Consider the following 15900-nt stretch of genomic DNA (forward strand, 5'->3'; position numbering starts at 1 on the left):
GGATATTCTAGTCTCATTGTTCACTATTTTGTAATTGTGTTATTACACGATTTGCCTGGCAAGTCAAGTGTGACTGAATTACCATGCATCGTATATTTTCCGTATTTAAATCGCTGTTTTTCACAGTGGGTATACTGATCAATTGACTTCGTTTTCGTGGATGTTGAAAGTATCTTTTCGGCCGAAAATGTCCATAATGGAGAACAAATATTAGCCTGTAGTACCAATTATAAAGCCAGGTTGGCGGACACGGCTTCATAGTTCTTTTATACAAACTTACACGCGCCAAAATTATTCATCTAGGTTCCTAAACTACGCACGAGTGATTTACACACAAAAAAGCCTGAGGAGACTTTTGTCTAAAAACGTTTGATCTGTAACAGACAGTAGACACAGCTGAGTCGAAATAGTAACGGAAGAACATGCCCTATTAGTTACGTCTGTTGTAGGTACCCTGAATTATTTTACACGCGCCAAAATTATTCATCAAGGTTTCTAAACTACGCACGAGTGATTTACACACAAAAAAGCCTGAGGAGGCTTTTGTCTAAAAACGTTTGATTTGTAACAGGCAGTAGACACAGCTGAGTCGAAATAGTAACGGAAGAACATGCCCTATTAGTTACGTCTGTTGTAGGTACCCTGAATTATTTTAACTGTTTTGGAAATGCCTATTAATAGAGGTCTGGACGCGTGAACGCTTCTGAATTATGCCTCGGATGACGACAGGTACACTGATTAAGGTTTCACGCCCCAATGTCCAACCATAATCTTCGCTTGTGGAGCAATTCTCTTTCAGTTCTATTCCATTTTAAAACGGAAAAAAAATTATTGGATGAGGAACTGTGAAATTATTTGAAAGTGTTTTTAAATCTACTTGCATAAACCAACCCAACTGTTTTTACCATATCTCATTTGACAATGATATCAGGACGAAGTAAAAATTTCTGTGCGTTTTTAAAATGTGCTTTATTCTCAAATTTAGCTTAACTTGACAAAATGCAAAAGTGTTCTTGCCATAATTTAATATGCCCAGCTTCTACCGCCGCCAAATAAACCGCTGTGACGAATGCATGCTGAGCGCTTGCCCTGAAGCACTTTCCATCCACTTGAACAATTAATCCTGAGGTAACAAACCTTTAATAGCGTGGTTTATATGAAAGCCCTTTACATGAAGTACTTTTGAAACGTAACCGCTGGCAAAAACATTATGGAGCAAGTCTACATGTTCTGGCAAGTATTCTGCTTATGATAAATCTCTCCGAGTTTTTACAATTAATATCTAGGTGTTTCAAATCTACAGGGATCGTCGCCATGGTATTGTTCGTTTTATGGTGTTCTTCTCTGAGGACAAGAATTATTCTTCCTGTTCGCTCTAATGTACTGTTTACCATTTTTACTCCAATCAACTGCTGTCGAGAAATTGTCCAAGTACAACAGGCGTCTTCGCTTGTCTTCCTTCCCCAGGATCAAATACACTTTGTTGACCTTCAGATTACTGCAGCTGCAGGTTATTTCCAGTCCTCTCTTGTCCAATAACTGATGTCTGTTGTTGATCTTGACTCTCCCTTGTTTGTACATGCGCAGTATGCGGACTCGTAAACGAGGCAAGCCATTTTTCATAATCTCGGATTCCATTCGGGCTTTGATCACTGACAAGTAAACACAAATGAATGAGATTGTTATTAGCGTACGCACAGATTGGGTCCGTATTGATTATTTATTTTCTCATCATTGAGTTGCATCTCGCATAACGACTCGTATTCGTATTGAGTTAGTACTAAACACCAGGTTGAAGTCCACAGATAGAGTTCTTCATTTACTTTGCCGAGGTCACTGATATGTGAGAAATAGCTTCTGTGTTTAAAAGCGATTCTTGTAGAACACAAATATCTTGCCATAGGGTTCACAAATGCTAAAAGACTCTTAGACAATACTTCACGCGTGATTCATATCAAACTATTGCATCGATCAATCAACATTCCTCCGGGCAGATCTCCCGAATATCTGAACTTTTGAAGATTTGCTTGTTCAAATTCACTTCCCCGGAAAAAATTGTTTTCAAGTGCCTCACTCGAGTGCCGGATATGATGGTAAGTCTTGTTTTCTTTTTTTGTAAAAGGAAAAATCAGCTACCGTGACTTTTTACACATTGACCGAGCTTTAAAACTTAAACCTTGTAGATCTTTTCTTCTGAGCAATTTGCTCGCAAAGTGAACTGCCTACCTTTAAACACCTCCATATCTGAAGATATAACACTTGTATCCCGCTGTAAAGACATGAAACTTCCGATTCAAATTCCCCACCCCAGTCAAAAAAGGTTCAAATCACCCATCCCCGGGCACGGACGACGGTCAAATCCCCGTCGGTTGTCTATGAGGGATATTGAAGCTTCGAATTGAATGGTGCATAAGAAGCATGAATAAAATACTACAGAGCCTGATCAGCTTTCATAAAAGGTGATTTAACCCCAAGTAGCAATGACGCAACTCACCAAAATCACTCAAACAGAACCTTCTCATGACATGTCTCCTATTGCACCTTTTATTGCAAATCTTTGGAGGAGGAAGTGGCGAGCCTCCTTGTTCTGAGGAATTCCGCCCCGTGTTGGTCCGTTTGTATTTGTCTAGAACAAATATGGGACTACAGACATTAAACTGATAATTCCACACGCTGTTACTTAAATGACATGCGCTTGATATGTATACCTATCTCGAAGGGTTCCCTTTCGTTGGAAAAAAGTTCATTAGGACTACATGTTTATCCTCCTTGAAGTTCTGCACTCTGAAATATTTCGATTCAGGTCCTTCCTCTATCCAGAATCTTCATGAAGTGACTCATTAATACACTAATTTCTCTTTTCAAAACCTTCACTTCCCTCTCTCATCATTGTTTCCTTTATGCGTAGTTTTTTCACTCATTTTTTTTTTCCTTTGCGTACTTACCAGCCACGCAGTTGCGCCTCAAAGTGAGGCTCAGAGGACCCCATATCTGGCTTCCGGCCACCTCAGCAAAGCTGATGTTAATGGTTAGCAGGGCCTCTCCTGTTACCTTCCCGGTGCACGGGAATTTCACCCGGAAAACTGCGGAAGAAAAGGATTACGCTCAATGGCTGACTAAGTTCTGTGCCCACAAAAGAACCAGATCTGTAATCAGACCCTCTTTAGTAAAGAGTAAGACATAACGTGTTGAGGAAAAGGGCCGTTGCGAAGCTAATATCTATGATGCAGATAGCGTTGTAAATGGATTAAATTTATTTCAGATCTTCCTCTTTTTCATAAAACCTTTTAAATCCTTAATCTCGTTTAACTGTGGTCTGGGTTATGTCGTTTCTTAATACTACACGAAAATTCACTTAACCAACGAATCATCCTATTTTCCTATGTTCCGGAGAATATTTTTTAGTAAGCCTTTTCATTCAAGGTTAATGCGATGTGCCGCCCTGCATAGACATGAATAATCAATAGACTCTTGACCTTGCAGATTTGGTGAACTGTAATTTAAAGGACATGTATCAAGGAGATTTTGACCCTCCGTGCTTGAAGACCCAGGAGAGATATCACCGGTTCTTTGGAAACATAATCTGATAGGAAATAGCATCAAGAATTCCTCTGTGTCCAAGTCAAAATAAAGTAAAACTAATGGATTTTAACCCATCGCAGGATTTTAGAGTGGAAATTGACCATCAATGTGTAAAATGGAATACCCATATTAATAATTTGCTAAGGTTGTTAATCAGAGGATTAACGTCGATTATACCAGAAAAAGTAAATCCTCTTAATCTGTCATCCGGTGCCAAAGTCAAAGTTTGGGATGTTTCAGGTCAGTGGGCTAATAATATCAAAACATTCTCTAATTTATGTAATTGATATAAATAATCTGCTTTCTTATGCTCATAAAACCATACAACATGACTAACCAACTTTCTGTGCCCCAATCAAAAGATATATGTAATAATGATGATATTCATGAAACGTGGTCAACGTGAATTTTTCTTTTAAAATTCTCTACGTTTTCTTTCCTCAATGTTTCGTACCAAAGGGGTCACTTTTTTTCCTCTTACACCATTTTCGTGCTTTCAATTGGCCAATAGAGCTTAAAAGGCGGAGGTAGTCTCCTTGCGACATAAATTCCCTTTATGTGACCCTTACCCAGGTTATGAAACGCTTGAGGATAGAAATTATATGAATCTTTACGGAGTAAGGTCTCGTGCCCTCAGTCACTTGCATCGAAGGGTAAAAATAAAACCAACGTACAAGAACAAGAACAGCCTAACAATCCCTTTCTCTCCCCTCCCTCTTTAGAAACATCAAAGTAATAATGAAGCATCAGAATGGTAAAAACTTTAAACTCGCCTATATGGCATTATTGTCATAAACGATGACAGGGAGGACGCCGTCGACAAGTTTTGGTCAGGATGGGAGAAGTTATCTTTGCAATTGTTGACGACCACGAGACATTGATTAATAGATCAGCCAAATAACCAACCTAGCCTCGTTTCCAGACCTTTAACGGCCAAGCGGTTCAGTTACAGTTACACGGTAGGATCTGGGCACGAAATTATAACCACCTTACGACGAGGCTCTACATGAATGAGACTTACAGCTCAAGTGGCGAAGCTTGCGAGATTCGACCTGGTGAACAAAGCGAGCATGCAAGAGGTCTATGAAGGGTCTAGCGTGCCAGAACCCCTACAGGCCTTTCTCAGACCAGTCTCCCGCGTTTGCATTCGGTCGCTGCCTCGAAACCCCAAGGGCTTGCGCCAGTGGTGCAATGCCAACGAGAGCTTGCTCTTAGCCGAATGAATAACATAGTTTGCCTGGCGAGTAAAAGGCGCTCTTTATCTGTTAAAGAAATTAAGAAAATCGATTTGCTTCTTTTTGTAGACAGGATGACAAAATTATGCTTAACTGCGAAACCAGAAGAACAAATAAAACAATTAAAAGAAGATTCATGTCCAACGTTATGGCAGGTAATATTTTTCTTTGACTTTTCCTCGTTATTTTATAGCAAATTCGCTTTAATTTTTTATCTTCTTTATCGTTATTTCTATTACTATCTTTATAAATATCATTTTTTTTTCATCGTGAGACAAGATACTTGAAACCGGAAATGAATCTATAACATATAATAAAATGTAGCATAGAGGCTTATTGAAACTCGATCAAAATTTTTCCAAGAGAGTATAAAATACCCGCTAAGCTCCACACAATTAAACGGAAACCTTTATTCATAACATCGTTAACACCCTGCAAAGACGTTTTGCTCATCAGTTTTACCAAATTAACTCGGAGCAGGGTTTTGAGATAAGAAATTGAGATAACACATGCATTGGATTTAATCTAAATATAACAAGATGTCCACAATTAAATCGTATCCTTTTCTTGAACAATTTACCGTGTTGTTTACTACGTAATGGTTTTTCACTGGAATTGTTTCCTTCTTAGAAAATTGATCCATTGCGGGAGTCTCTTACCTCAGATTAAGGATCACATAAGTCGTGAGTAGTTCCAAACAAATCGCATGTTTATCAAACAGCTACCTTCACCCCCTCATAACAAAAATTGATATTCATTCCTCAACCGATGGAAGCCCAAAACCATGTTCTGAGCCCCTGTAAACATTTCTCGACTCAAAAGACCATCTATAATTAGCCCATGTCCCTCAAATGCTATTACTCTACTCAGACTTGATTGGCAGATGACCAAATCTATTATTTCGTAAGCGGATCGGTAAACAGCTGACGACGAAAACAACGATTGTGATATTTTGAGAAACGTTTTCGACCGTTACAGCTCAAATTAAAAGATATTGAGAAATGTGACTCAAACTTATGAAATCAAGGAAACATGGCGGTTACTCAATCAAACGACATTATCTTGTGTAACAGATATAAAGTAATGTAAATTCAGCCAAAAATCAGCATCTTTCAAATTTTTTTTTCTTATTAATTTTTATGAGACTTTTTCATCTCATAAACTTTATTCACATGGATATGGAGTGACATAATCCATATCACATCGGTGAAATAATGGTATTATATACTTGCAAGCTTGGATTAACACCCAAATAGAATTTACCAGATTCCTTTTTAACTTTTCGCATATTGAAAGCTCATTTTGTGCGTTGATGACTGTGTTGATTTATCGGCATCCACCAAAAATTCCCTTCAAGCTCCCCTAGAGAGTTCGATGATTTCCAGTTGCAAATCTTCACTGAGTTTAGTAGCCAACTGTCTCAAATAGTGTTATATATATATATATATTTCAAAGTGAAAGTATTCTGTCTCAACAGGCTCCATCATGCACTCACCCCCACCCTTTACGAGAAGAGGTTTCGAACATTAGGCGTATATCTTTGAAGCAAATCACTGAAATTCTTACCTTTGGTTTTTCTGGGTACGAGTCCCGTCAAACGGATGTTAGTCGTGGGATGCCTCATGATGGTTTCGTTGCTCGATTTGAAGTTCAAGGAATACTGAACCTGGAAAAATAAGGTTTTTCGTGTCATACCACCAACAGTTGCTGAACACTTTGCGAGGACGACTTACTAAAAGCTACTAAAACACAACAAATTAATTCTCGGCTGAAGGGGAACGAACTAAATGTAGTGAATTTCATCTAGTACATGAGAGACTGAGAGCATAATCGTAACTTTAAGGGGCTGCCTACCTGTTAAGACGGAAACTTAATTTCTTTTATAGTAACGTATAGAACTAATTCGCCAACCCGAGCTTTTTTCCTGCCGTAAACTTCTGCCTAACTACATTTTAAGAGTCTTGCCTTTCCTTAGAACTTTTACTTACCAATTCAGAGACCAACGAATTTTATCATCGCCATGGAAAATTTCCAGAAACATTTTGATACAGGTCGTCAAATTTTACAATCACTGATCTCATTTTTAACCGATAATTGCTTAACAGCGTCACCAATCTCATTATTTCGTTGATTTACGATTTCAGTTGTTCTCGTCTCGTTATGGTTGGCTGGGCGTGGGAAAATTTTCATTTCTTGAGTTATTTTTGCCTGTCAGATAAGGGGTCAAAAAAAAACGTAAAAAAAAAGGATTGTGATAAACTTTCACGACTGGGACGAAATAAATACAAAGCTTCTTCTATGCCTCGTTTGCTTTTCTTTGTAATCAAAACGTGTCGAGTTCCATATGGAAACAATTTTTGTGAGATCGTTTCCCTTTTAATTGCGATTCATTTTATTTTTCATTGATGCAAGAAGCTACAGTTGTCCGGGTCTCTCGAATTTTAGTTTACATCACTTTTTTTATGATGAATTTAGGTAAATTCCAGTTTATATAGTCTCCTTAAGCGTAAACTTTATCTTAACTGAATAAAGCAATTTGAATGATTACCGTAAGAGATACAGAAATTGAAGTACGAGGGAAGATAGTTTTTTTTCTTCGGTATCCCCAATCTTTCTCAGTTCTATCCACTCAGGCGTAAAAGTGAAAGTGTTGTGCTTTTTTACCTTTTTAGTGCCATTGAACCGAAATTTGAGGTCTTTGATTCTGTGGTCAATTGGAGGAATCATGCTTGACAATATCGGTGTCTTCAGCACGGGGGCCACAATACCATCTCGGACGAGGTACAAGTTTGTTTTTAAATCTAATGGCATAGAAAGTAAACATTAGACTCTCTAAGTACCAGAGTTATCTTTTCATGGAAATTAGTTCATGCCGGCTTTAAGGCTTTACAATCGCAATTGAAGAAATTTGAAGAAATCGTCGACTGAGAAGGGCACTGTTTTAAGAAGGAAATGAATAGTGATGCGTTTCTCAACTGACGGAAATAAGTAAGGTGAAATTTTTAAATCTAATTCTAAATATTATGTGTCATGCCTTTCATTTAAAATGATATGACAAAATCAATGACAGGATTTCGTGCCTGACACCGCCCCCCCCCCCTCCCCCCACACCTCCTCCCCTTCCCTTTCTCGGAGGTAAAAATGATGTTAATTTAGATGGATGGCTGTTTCGGTTGTGCTAATATCTTGATACCTTTACATTATGAAAAGAAAAAAAAAAAAAAAAGAAGCTTATCATAGGATATCGTTTTACGATCGTCGGGAATCGCTTCATTAAACACAGGGAAAGCCATTCCGCAAGTTTTTATCTTCATTAATAAGCTTTAAAAGTACGCCATTTTGATTGATAACAATTCACTAATGAGAGTCAATACTAGTCAATACACCAAGGGGTGTTTACATGTAAGCTATACTGTTATGTCTCTTGGCATTATACGAAGTGTTATTCATCACAGCATGTCTTCGAAACAGTTAAGCAAGTAAATAAAAAGGAATCTGCAAGCTACAAATAGGCTTCAAATGTTAATTACTGCGTAGTCTGTAGTTAAAATAACAAGCTACGGGATGAGTAACTGCATTAGGTTCCAAACGTCTTTTTTATTGTTTATGATAAAGTTACTACGGGAAATCCTACGCAAAATCGTTGGCTTGCCAGTTAACTTAAACGTTAAAAAAAAGCCCAAAGCACATGGACGCCAAATCATCAAAAAGAGGGCAAGTTTTCAGTAATAAGACGTGGCTTTTTGTAAAATTATTTCTCGCGTTAGATTTCTCTCTTTTCCTTTGGAATGGAATTGAAAAACATGTTAAATGTTTCTCTGGCGTTTGTGCTCAAGGAGACCAATATACTCTAGTTTTCTCCATTCTTTTTCACGCCAGACAAAACAGGGAGGAGTCAAATAACTTTGTGGTCCAAATTACCTAATGTAATCGATGTCTCCGACGACGACACAGCATGCAAGAATAGAAAAATGCTTATGGTCTTCTTGCTCAATCAGAGCCGCTTTAAAAAGATATCAATTCTTAATAGACAGCTTTGGCCCTGTTAGGGAATTATTGTCATTATTGCAGGTGACCTTATCCAAATTTTCGGAGTGCATGGAAGAGTTGTTCATTGAGAAAGAATGCTGAAAACTGTCCTCATACACTGTTTATCCGGATGTCTCTGACTGCACGATTAAGCCGTGCAACGAAAATAACCCTGAGATACAAAAAGGCGATAAAAGACCTCATGTTGCTCTGAAGAGCTGACGAAAGTTGTAGATTGCACTCAAAGTGATGGCTTTCATCTAAACTGATAAAACCAACAATAGGGAACGCATGACGCCATCTTCATGGGAGACACTGGGATGGCCATTCCTATATTGAATATTTTCTATCAAAAAGTCTTGATCGGTGTATTTGATCGCAACATTTCCATTCGCAAAAATGCAAAAGCTACCTAAATTTTGTCTCTGGGGTCATGAAATCAATGCCTGGACGTAAATTTTGGGATGAAAAACTATGTAGAAAGTGTAATTATACAAAAGAAAGTCATTCTATTTGCAAGAACTGGGATTTATTTACTTACCATAAAGAAAACGCGATACCTCTTTTGCCTCCAGGAAAACGTTCAGTTTAGCAGAGCAGTTGTAAAGGAAGAATAAAGAAAACAAGGTGAAGGCTTTGAGAAAGTGGCGTGTTTGTAGCCCGGCCATAGCACTTAGGAGGGGGGTTTGTACTCCTCTGTCTAAGCGTTCGTGATAGTTAGTTGAGCTGTTTAAATCACTGCTGTCACAGCTTTCGCTTATAAAGACAACATCGTTATTAATTACGGTAATTAAAATCTGTAAATGAAACCCAATGACAGATTGGTTAAGCTTGTCATCTAATTTAGCCTCAAAGTAAACAGTTGTTAAAGCAATATCATTAGTAGTGAATAGAGCTGACAAACTTGTAAGCTTCAACTTTCCTACGATGCACAAACGCCTCTGGCGCATATGTCATCTGTGGCGTCTGACTTATTAACCGCGACGTGAGTTTATTTTGAAGATTATTTCTAAGACGATTTTCACTTTTTTTGGGAAACAATAGGGTGTGGAAGATGAACGACTGGTGGATAAACTGAATCAGGTGATATAGAGGGCCACAGCTGTAAAATTAAGGAAAGCAGTCGTGGACAGTTAACGTGAATTCCTTTTCGAGGCCTCTGTTATTAATTTTGATTCACTAATAGTGAATTTCCGGACCTTCTACATTCCTGCTGATCCTGGCTTTAATTCAAGCTGTTACTCTACAGGACAAGAATTTTTAGGAACAAAAAAAAAAAACCACAACAACAACGAGTGTTCCCGTGATGCTTTCCTTCCATCCGTTTTCGTAGTCGAGGAGAAAAACAACATTTTGTATAGATGTTTTGGGGTCATAATGGGATGTTACACTGGATGCCGGAACCCTTGTCCCGTGTATTTACACTCAAAGATCATTTAAATAAATGTTATTCATGGTAAAACAAGCCGTTTACAAAAGGGAAACGCTTTCTTTTGTCACTGTAACCAGAAACGATACACGCCGATCTAGATTGTTTTCGACCTCAGTAAAAGAGGACTACTTTTAAGCTTTCCTTCTCAGAAGGTGATTTTAAGACTATCCAATTGACTTCAATATTATACGTATAGAACGATGTCGTTGTTAGCTGGTGATAAAGGCAATCTTTGTTCCATTACCAGAAACCGTTGAAGCTCACTTGCTAACAACTAGTACAGAACTCATCAACTTGGAAGGAGATAACAATTAGTAAAGAACTCGTCTACATGGCTTGAAAGAAAGATTTTCTTTACAACACCTTTCAGTAGTTAAGTAACCCTGCCAAGTAGTGACTGATCTTTATTTTGATAAGACGGCCGGGAGTGGCGCCAAACTTTGCATCATGTATCAAGGTAAAGCCAGGAAAGCTTACCTTCTGTCTTAGAAAGTATCGTCAAAACAACCACAGAAGGGTCGAAACCAATTCTAGTAGATATCTTTTACTAATACCTGTACCTGACTTGACACAGACAGAATTATTTACTACAGTGAGCCATAATACAACCGTATGTTACAAAGTTTCATTTGGGTGACGAATTTCTTTTTTTATTTTGAATTATCGTGATAAAGTTCGAAAATATTAACATCCCTACATCCCTGCTGAGAATTTGAATTACTTCAAAGATATTTATGGACTTCTAAGTTGTTGCAACTGATCCGGAAATATGCTTACAATAAATCACTTTACAAATATCCCATCATATCCTCTGATAAAGTGATCAATCCTTATTTGATTAGGACATAGTTTTAAGCGCATAGTTTTCTTCTTAGCACACTATCATTTGACGGGACAAAACGGAAGCACAAGAATTTTAAAGGTGCTCGAGCAATGGGAGGAACCGTGGAGTGATGACTACCGATAAATTTCGTTAATGATGTTTTAACTCCTAGACAACCCTGTTACGTCCATTATAATCACTTTGGCGATTCAGTCGAGAATTTCTATCAGCGGAATTACCAGTTAAATACTTTTCAATCAATCATGTTCGTCCCAAAAGGATGTTCAATATGTGACGTATCAGGTTGCAACAGCAAAAAAGACAGAAAGCACCACACAAGACTGCATTGGTCACAAAGGACGGTATAAAGTACAGGAAGGTGAATGACCGAATCATATTCTGTTTCAGGGTAAACTGTGACCTTTACAAGTGTAGTAGAGGGCCTCTTTATACTTGCTGGATTAAGGTTTTGCCGTTTTTAATATTCGTCCCGAGGAAATTGTTCTTGCATTGTCTCAGTGTTAAGAGCAACTAATCCAAGTAGTATATCCTTGAGGGTCTAGGTATAATAATTGCGTTGAATTTTGTTAGGAGACAAACTACAAACAGTAGATTAAACTTGATCTTTACTAATAAAAAGAAAAAGCATTTAAACTCTTGAAATCTAGCAGCATTATTCCCTCGGAACAATTTTTGTTTACTTTCATCGCATGCAATTCGCGTGCTCTCGCTGCCGGTTTCGCATCGACTACAACCAACCACATGTATTAGGACTGGAGATGTTAATATATTACAGATGTGACGGTCCATCTGATAATTCAATCATTTGCTTAGTGATCGCATGCATGGAGGTTCGCCCTTTCCTAGTTGACGGGTGTACTCTGTCGGCGCTGTTTACAGTACGCCAAGCTTATTGTTATGATCTCGTGAGAAGAGGATTTTCACGTATTTTACCAATTTAAAAACAAACAAGAGAAAAACCATTAACCAATTAGCATTCTTAATTGTTTTTGAAATGATTCCGGAAATCTTATTCTACTCTAGAAGAAACAACCTGGTCCACTTGTAGTCTGGCTTTTTTTTCCTCTTACGAGCCTACGAGCGAGGAGGGAAATCAAATGCTTTGTTTACATCTGGAAGGGAAGGGTTCTGTCTCATTCTTACATTTAATCCTCCTAATCTCTTATCAAGTAAAGCTCTAGCTTTTCTCACTCATCTCGCCCAACGACGAAAGAAAAACAAACTCTGAACACCGAAGTGGTGGGTACAAATGAGGGATTGGAGAATCCCAGCCCCCACCCCCTCCCCTCCTCCCGTCCCTTCAGACCTGTGGTGTTTTTCCACTTCTTGTCTGACACCAAAACTTCCGAAACGCCATTTACTACTCAGTGTGAAGTATTTAGAAATCCATTCGTTTAGACATATTTGTCAGCACCCTAAAAAATGTGGGCTGGCTATAGGGAAAGAAAAAAATTCTCGTTTTTGTGAATACAAGTTTTAAGCTCCCCCAACCTATCAAAAATGCTTGGATACACCCCTGCAGTAGAGCAGGACATGAAAGGAAGCTGTTGCTTCTTCTATCCTGAGTGTGATCTCGTTTCTTTCCCCGACTCACTCGCTTGCCCCAATTGATCGAAAGCAAGGGACAAGATTCAATTCTGCTAAAAGAACAGTACGTGCAAGCTTGATGCATGCATGCGCACGCTACGTATAATCAGAATTTAAGAACTTACACCTCTATTAATACCCAATTTAATTGTTTTATACGGCGCGTAAAATATTGCTGAATGTATGTATATCATATTTCACGATTCAACAGCACACCGATGCAACGTTAATTCAATCGCAAGTGTTCAAACCAGCCAGCTGATTAGACCATAATCAGGGAAAAAACCTTTTGCCCAATCCAAGGAAGGTTTTGTCTGAGCCAAACGTGGTCGTACCCTCTGAAAAGCGAGGAAAAGAATGATCAGTGACCTTAAAGAACCAGACTTAACGCCTTTTGTCAGCCTGTATAACAGTGAGCCAAGCGGAAGTCACGCAAAAGCGTGAGCCGAATGGGATGTCCATCACAGCGTGACTGCCCCTTACCGCTTTACGCTTTTCTCATTTTTCCTGAAGTTAACAGAAGAGATTGTTACACAGGCTAGTGAGACAAAGAATTCCCAAGTGCTTGACTGCAGAACTTACTCTTTGGTGGTGGCTTCTCCATATACCAGTACAAGTACCCCTCTCTAGCCCTAGCATTAACTGATGTCCTCAAAAGTTTGGGAGGCAAGGGTCGTGGCTTGTGGTAATCCCCTGGCAAGTTACCGTGTAGCTCTTTGACGAGAATGTCGCTGAAATTTGGCCCACCTATACGCGTTAAGGTCCCGTCAATTTCGTGCCGGAACTTGAGGAGTTTTTCTTCTGACTTCTTGTCTGGTTTAGAAAGAATTGGATCACAGTTTTCTTACCCTTAAACTAAATAATGGACTTTCATCTTTGACTTTGTGCTAATAAATCTCATGTTGTCGCTTGTTTTCCACAAGTTTTATACGTGAGCTAGGCGGAGCACATTGAAATTGCACGTTGAATGAAGCGATTAGGCACATTGCAAGAGATGATAAACTTATTCTCTTGGACCACTGCTACTACCTATGGATGGAGACTTGTCTATCGCAGGTTACTAACAGCATCATTTTCACCAGGTTTCCCTGACAATTTACTGGTACAAGTTTACACTACTGGCCCCGGTTGTTTGAAGGTCGGACAACGCTATCCATTGGATAAACCCCTATAGCGCTGTACGTTTTGCCATCACTTATCCGCTGGATAGCGATTTATCCGTTGGATAGCGTTATCCGCCCTTTATACAACTGGACCCTGGTTGGAGAGGCACTGAAAGGGAAGTGTCCTGCCCAACTGAATCCTGAGTTCAATGGACTAGCTATCAGACCACGTTGTCACCCTCATTTACTCAGAAAGCCCGCCTTGCAACAATTTCAATAGTTCGACGAGTCAAGAACTATTACGTAAATTGTTCATATTTACCTGGATGTTGCTCATGCCGCATTCGATCACCGTGGAACGTCTTCACTTGTCCTCTCGTGTCTCGAATGGAAAATGTAGCAACCTTAGAGCAGAGATAAAAAGAACTTAAAAAGTGACGCATTGGTCACCCGATTGCTCTATCGCGAGGCAATTGTTATGAGGCTGACAGTTGTAAGATATTTTAATATCGATTCACCGTGTAGTGTGATCGTCTGGGTAAGAGTAGTCTTGAGAAGGACTGTTGACTGTAGTAGTGACTGACGTTTTGATAACCTGAGCGGATGTCATCATAAGAGTTAAGAGGAGACTGTTTCCAGTCGAGCGTTTTGGAGTACACCTGTAAGACCTGTAAGACCTGTAAGTCCGGTATTGACCCCTAGGGTGTTTCCCAAACCGCCATGGTTGAAATTGAACATAACACTAATTTATTATTTATTATGAAAAAGATATTTCCTATTGGCTCAAAAAGGATCCAAACCCGGAAATTTGCGACGCTATGGAACTGCACTAACAAGAGATCTATTAACCCTTTCACACACAAGATCTCAGTAGGAATTCTCCTGACTGTCTGCCATACAATTCTTGTGATGTTAGTTTGGAGAATTTGGTCTTGGATAAACTAATTATCCCCTTATTGATATCTGTATTTATTCTCATCACTTGTCTGTATGATATTGTACTGATATTGTACTGATATTGTACTGATATTGTCCTGACATTGTACTGATGCTGTACTGATGTTGTAAGGAGAAATTCTGTCTTGGTCACTCATGGGAGTTAAAAGGTTAACTCGGTTGGGACCGTTTCGGTCCCGCCGTGTTAGGCTGATAAATGATACACCTACTATGAGACCCATATAAATAAATACACAATTAATTATGTATAGCCGAGAGATTTACGAAACGTGACGTTTCAACATAGAAACAGTCCCAAGCCCCCAATATTTCGTTTTCTGTCGTGAGGTAATCAAATTATCAGTATCCAGCTGCTTAGAAACTTTTGCGTGACATTTCTAGAGGATTTTTCAACAGTTCAGTTCGATAGTTCGTCGATCGTTGCAAAATTACGCCATTTTATCAAAGAGCTATGCAACCTTAATCGGTTGTACGTGAAAACTGGCAGATGAACAGACTATTAGAAACCCGAGCTTGGAAACCACCGCCATTTGCCTAACAACAGATCTTATCGTTGTGTATTACTATCGAGTTCGCGTTAAGGGAAATTAGTTAACTTTAAATAATCTTCTGCTATAATCTAATCTATATTTTTCCAGTCTACCTTATGTTTCATCTTTGCCCAGTGATCTGTGTTCCCAGCTATGAATCTGTGCCTCGCGGGTTCCTTTTGTGCCCAGTGCGACAAACTGTAAACAAACAGAAAGAGTCAGAGTTGCTATCTCTTTTCGTTGTCCATCGTTCAGTCTAAAGTCACTCACTAGGGCAAGCTCCCCGTTTTATCCCGATATAATTGTATATCAGTCATGTTAAGCTTTCGTGGTTACTTGACTAAGCCGGTGACATAATAATTTTAAGGCTCCTTCGACGAGGATTTGTTCATGGCGGTCCGCGTATTGTGTTACAAGGTTAATTTGTTTTATAATAAGTTAATTGCACTGGGTGACGCAAAAAACACAATAGTTTGTTGGATTAGTGAATCATGTGACTTGAATGATAAAAAGCTCCACTGTTCCTTGGAGACGGAAGAATGTCGTGCAAGGAAAGAAAATCGTTCTTCTTGAGTCTTATTCGCAATTACTTCTCTGACTC

General features: G+C 38.9%; 2 protein-coding genes across 2 annotated transcripts; both read right to left on the reverse strand.

Moving 5' to 3' along the window:
- Window positions 1–955: 955 nt before the first annotated feature.
- On the reverse strand, window positions 956–9562 carry LOC131779345 (uncharacterized). The gene is made up of 6 exons (XM_059095885.2): window positions 9388–9562; window positions 7482–7618; window positions 6384–6483; window positions 2946–3083; window positions 2495–2626; window positions 956–1652 (listed from the first exon to the last, which is right to left on the reverse strand). Exons 1-6 carry the CDS (start codon window positions 9512–9514, stop codon window positions 1330–1332), a joined length of 957 nt encoding a protein of 318 aa, XP_058951868.2. The 5' UTR covers window positions 9515–9562; the 3' UTR covers window positions 956–1329.
- A 2148-nt stretch (window positions 9563–11710) lies between these two features.
- On the reverse strand, window positions 11711–15711 carry LOC131779340 (uncharacterized). Its single transcript, XM_059095882.2, has 5 exons — window positions 15570–15711; window positions 15413–15497; window positions 14135–14216; window positions 13292–13522; window positions 11711–13047 (listed from the first exon to the last, which is right to left on the reverse strand). The coding sequence occupies exons 1-5, from the start codon at window positions 15614–15616 to the stop codon at window positions 12983–12985; spliced, it is 510 nt and encodes a 169-aa protein (XP_058951865.1). The 5' UTR covers window positions 15617–15711; the 3' UTR covers window positions 11711–12982.
- Window positions 15712–15900: the final 189 nt, after the last annotated feature.

The sequence above is a fragment of the Pocillopora verrucosa genome, chromosome 4, assembly GCF_036669915.1.
Source record: "Pocillopora verrucosa isolate sample1 chromosome 4, ASM3666991v2, whole genome shotgun sequence".
Lineage (NCBI taxonomy): Eukaryota > Metazoa > Cnidaria > Anthozoa > Scleractinia > Pocilloporidae > Pocillopora > Pocillopora verrucosa.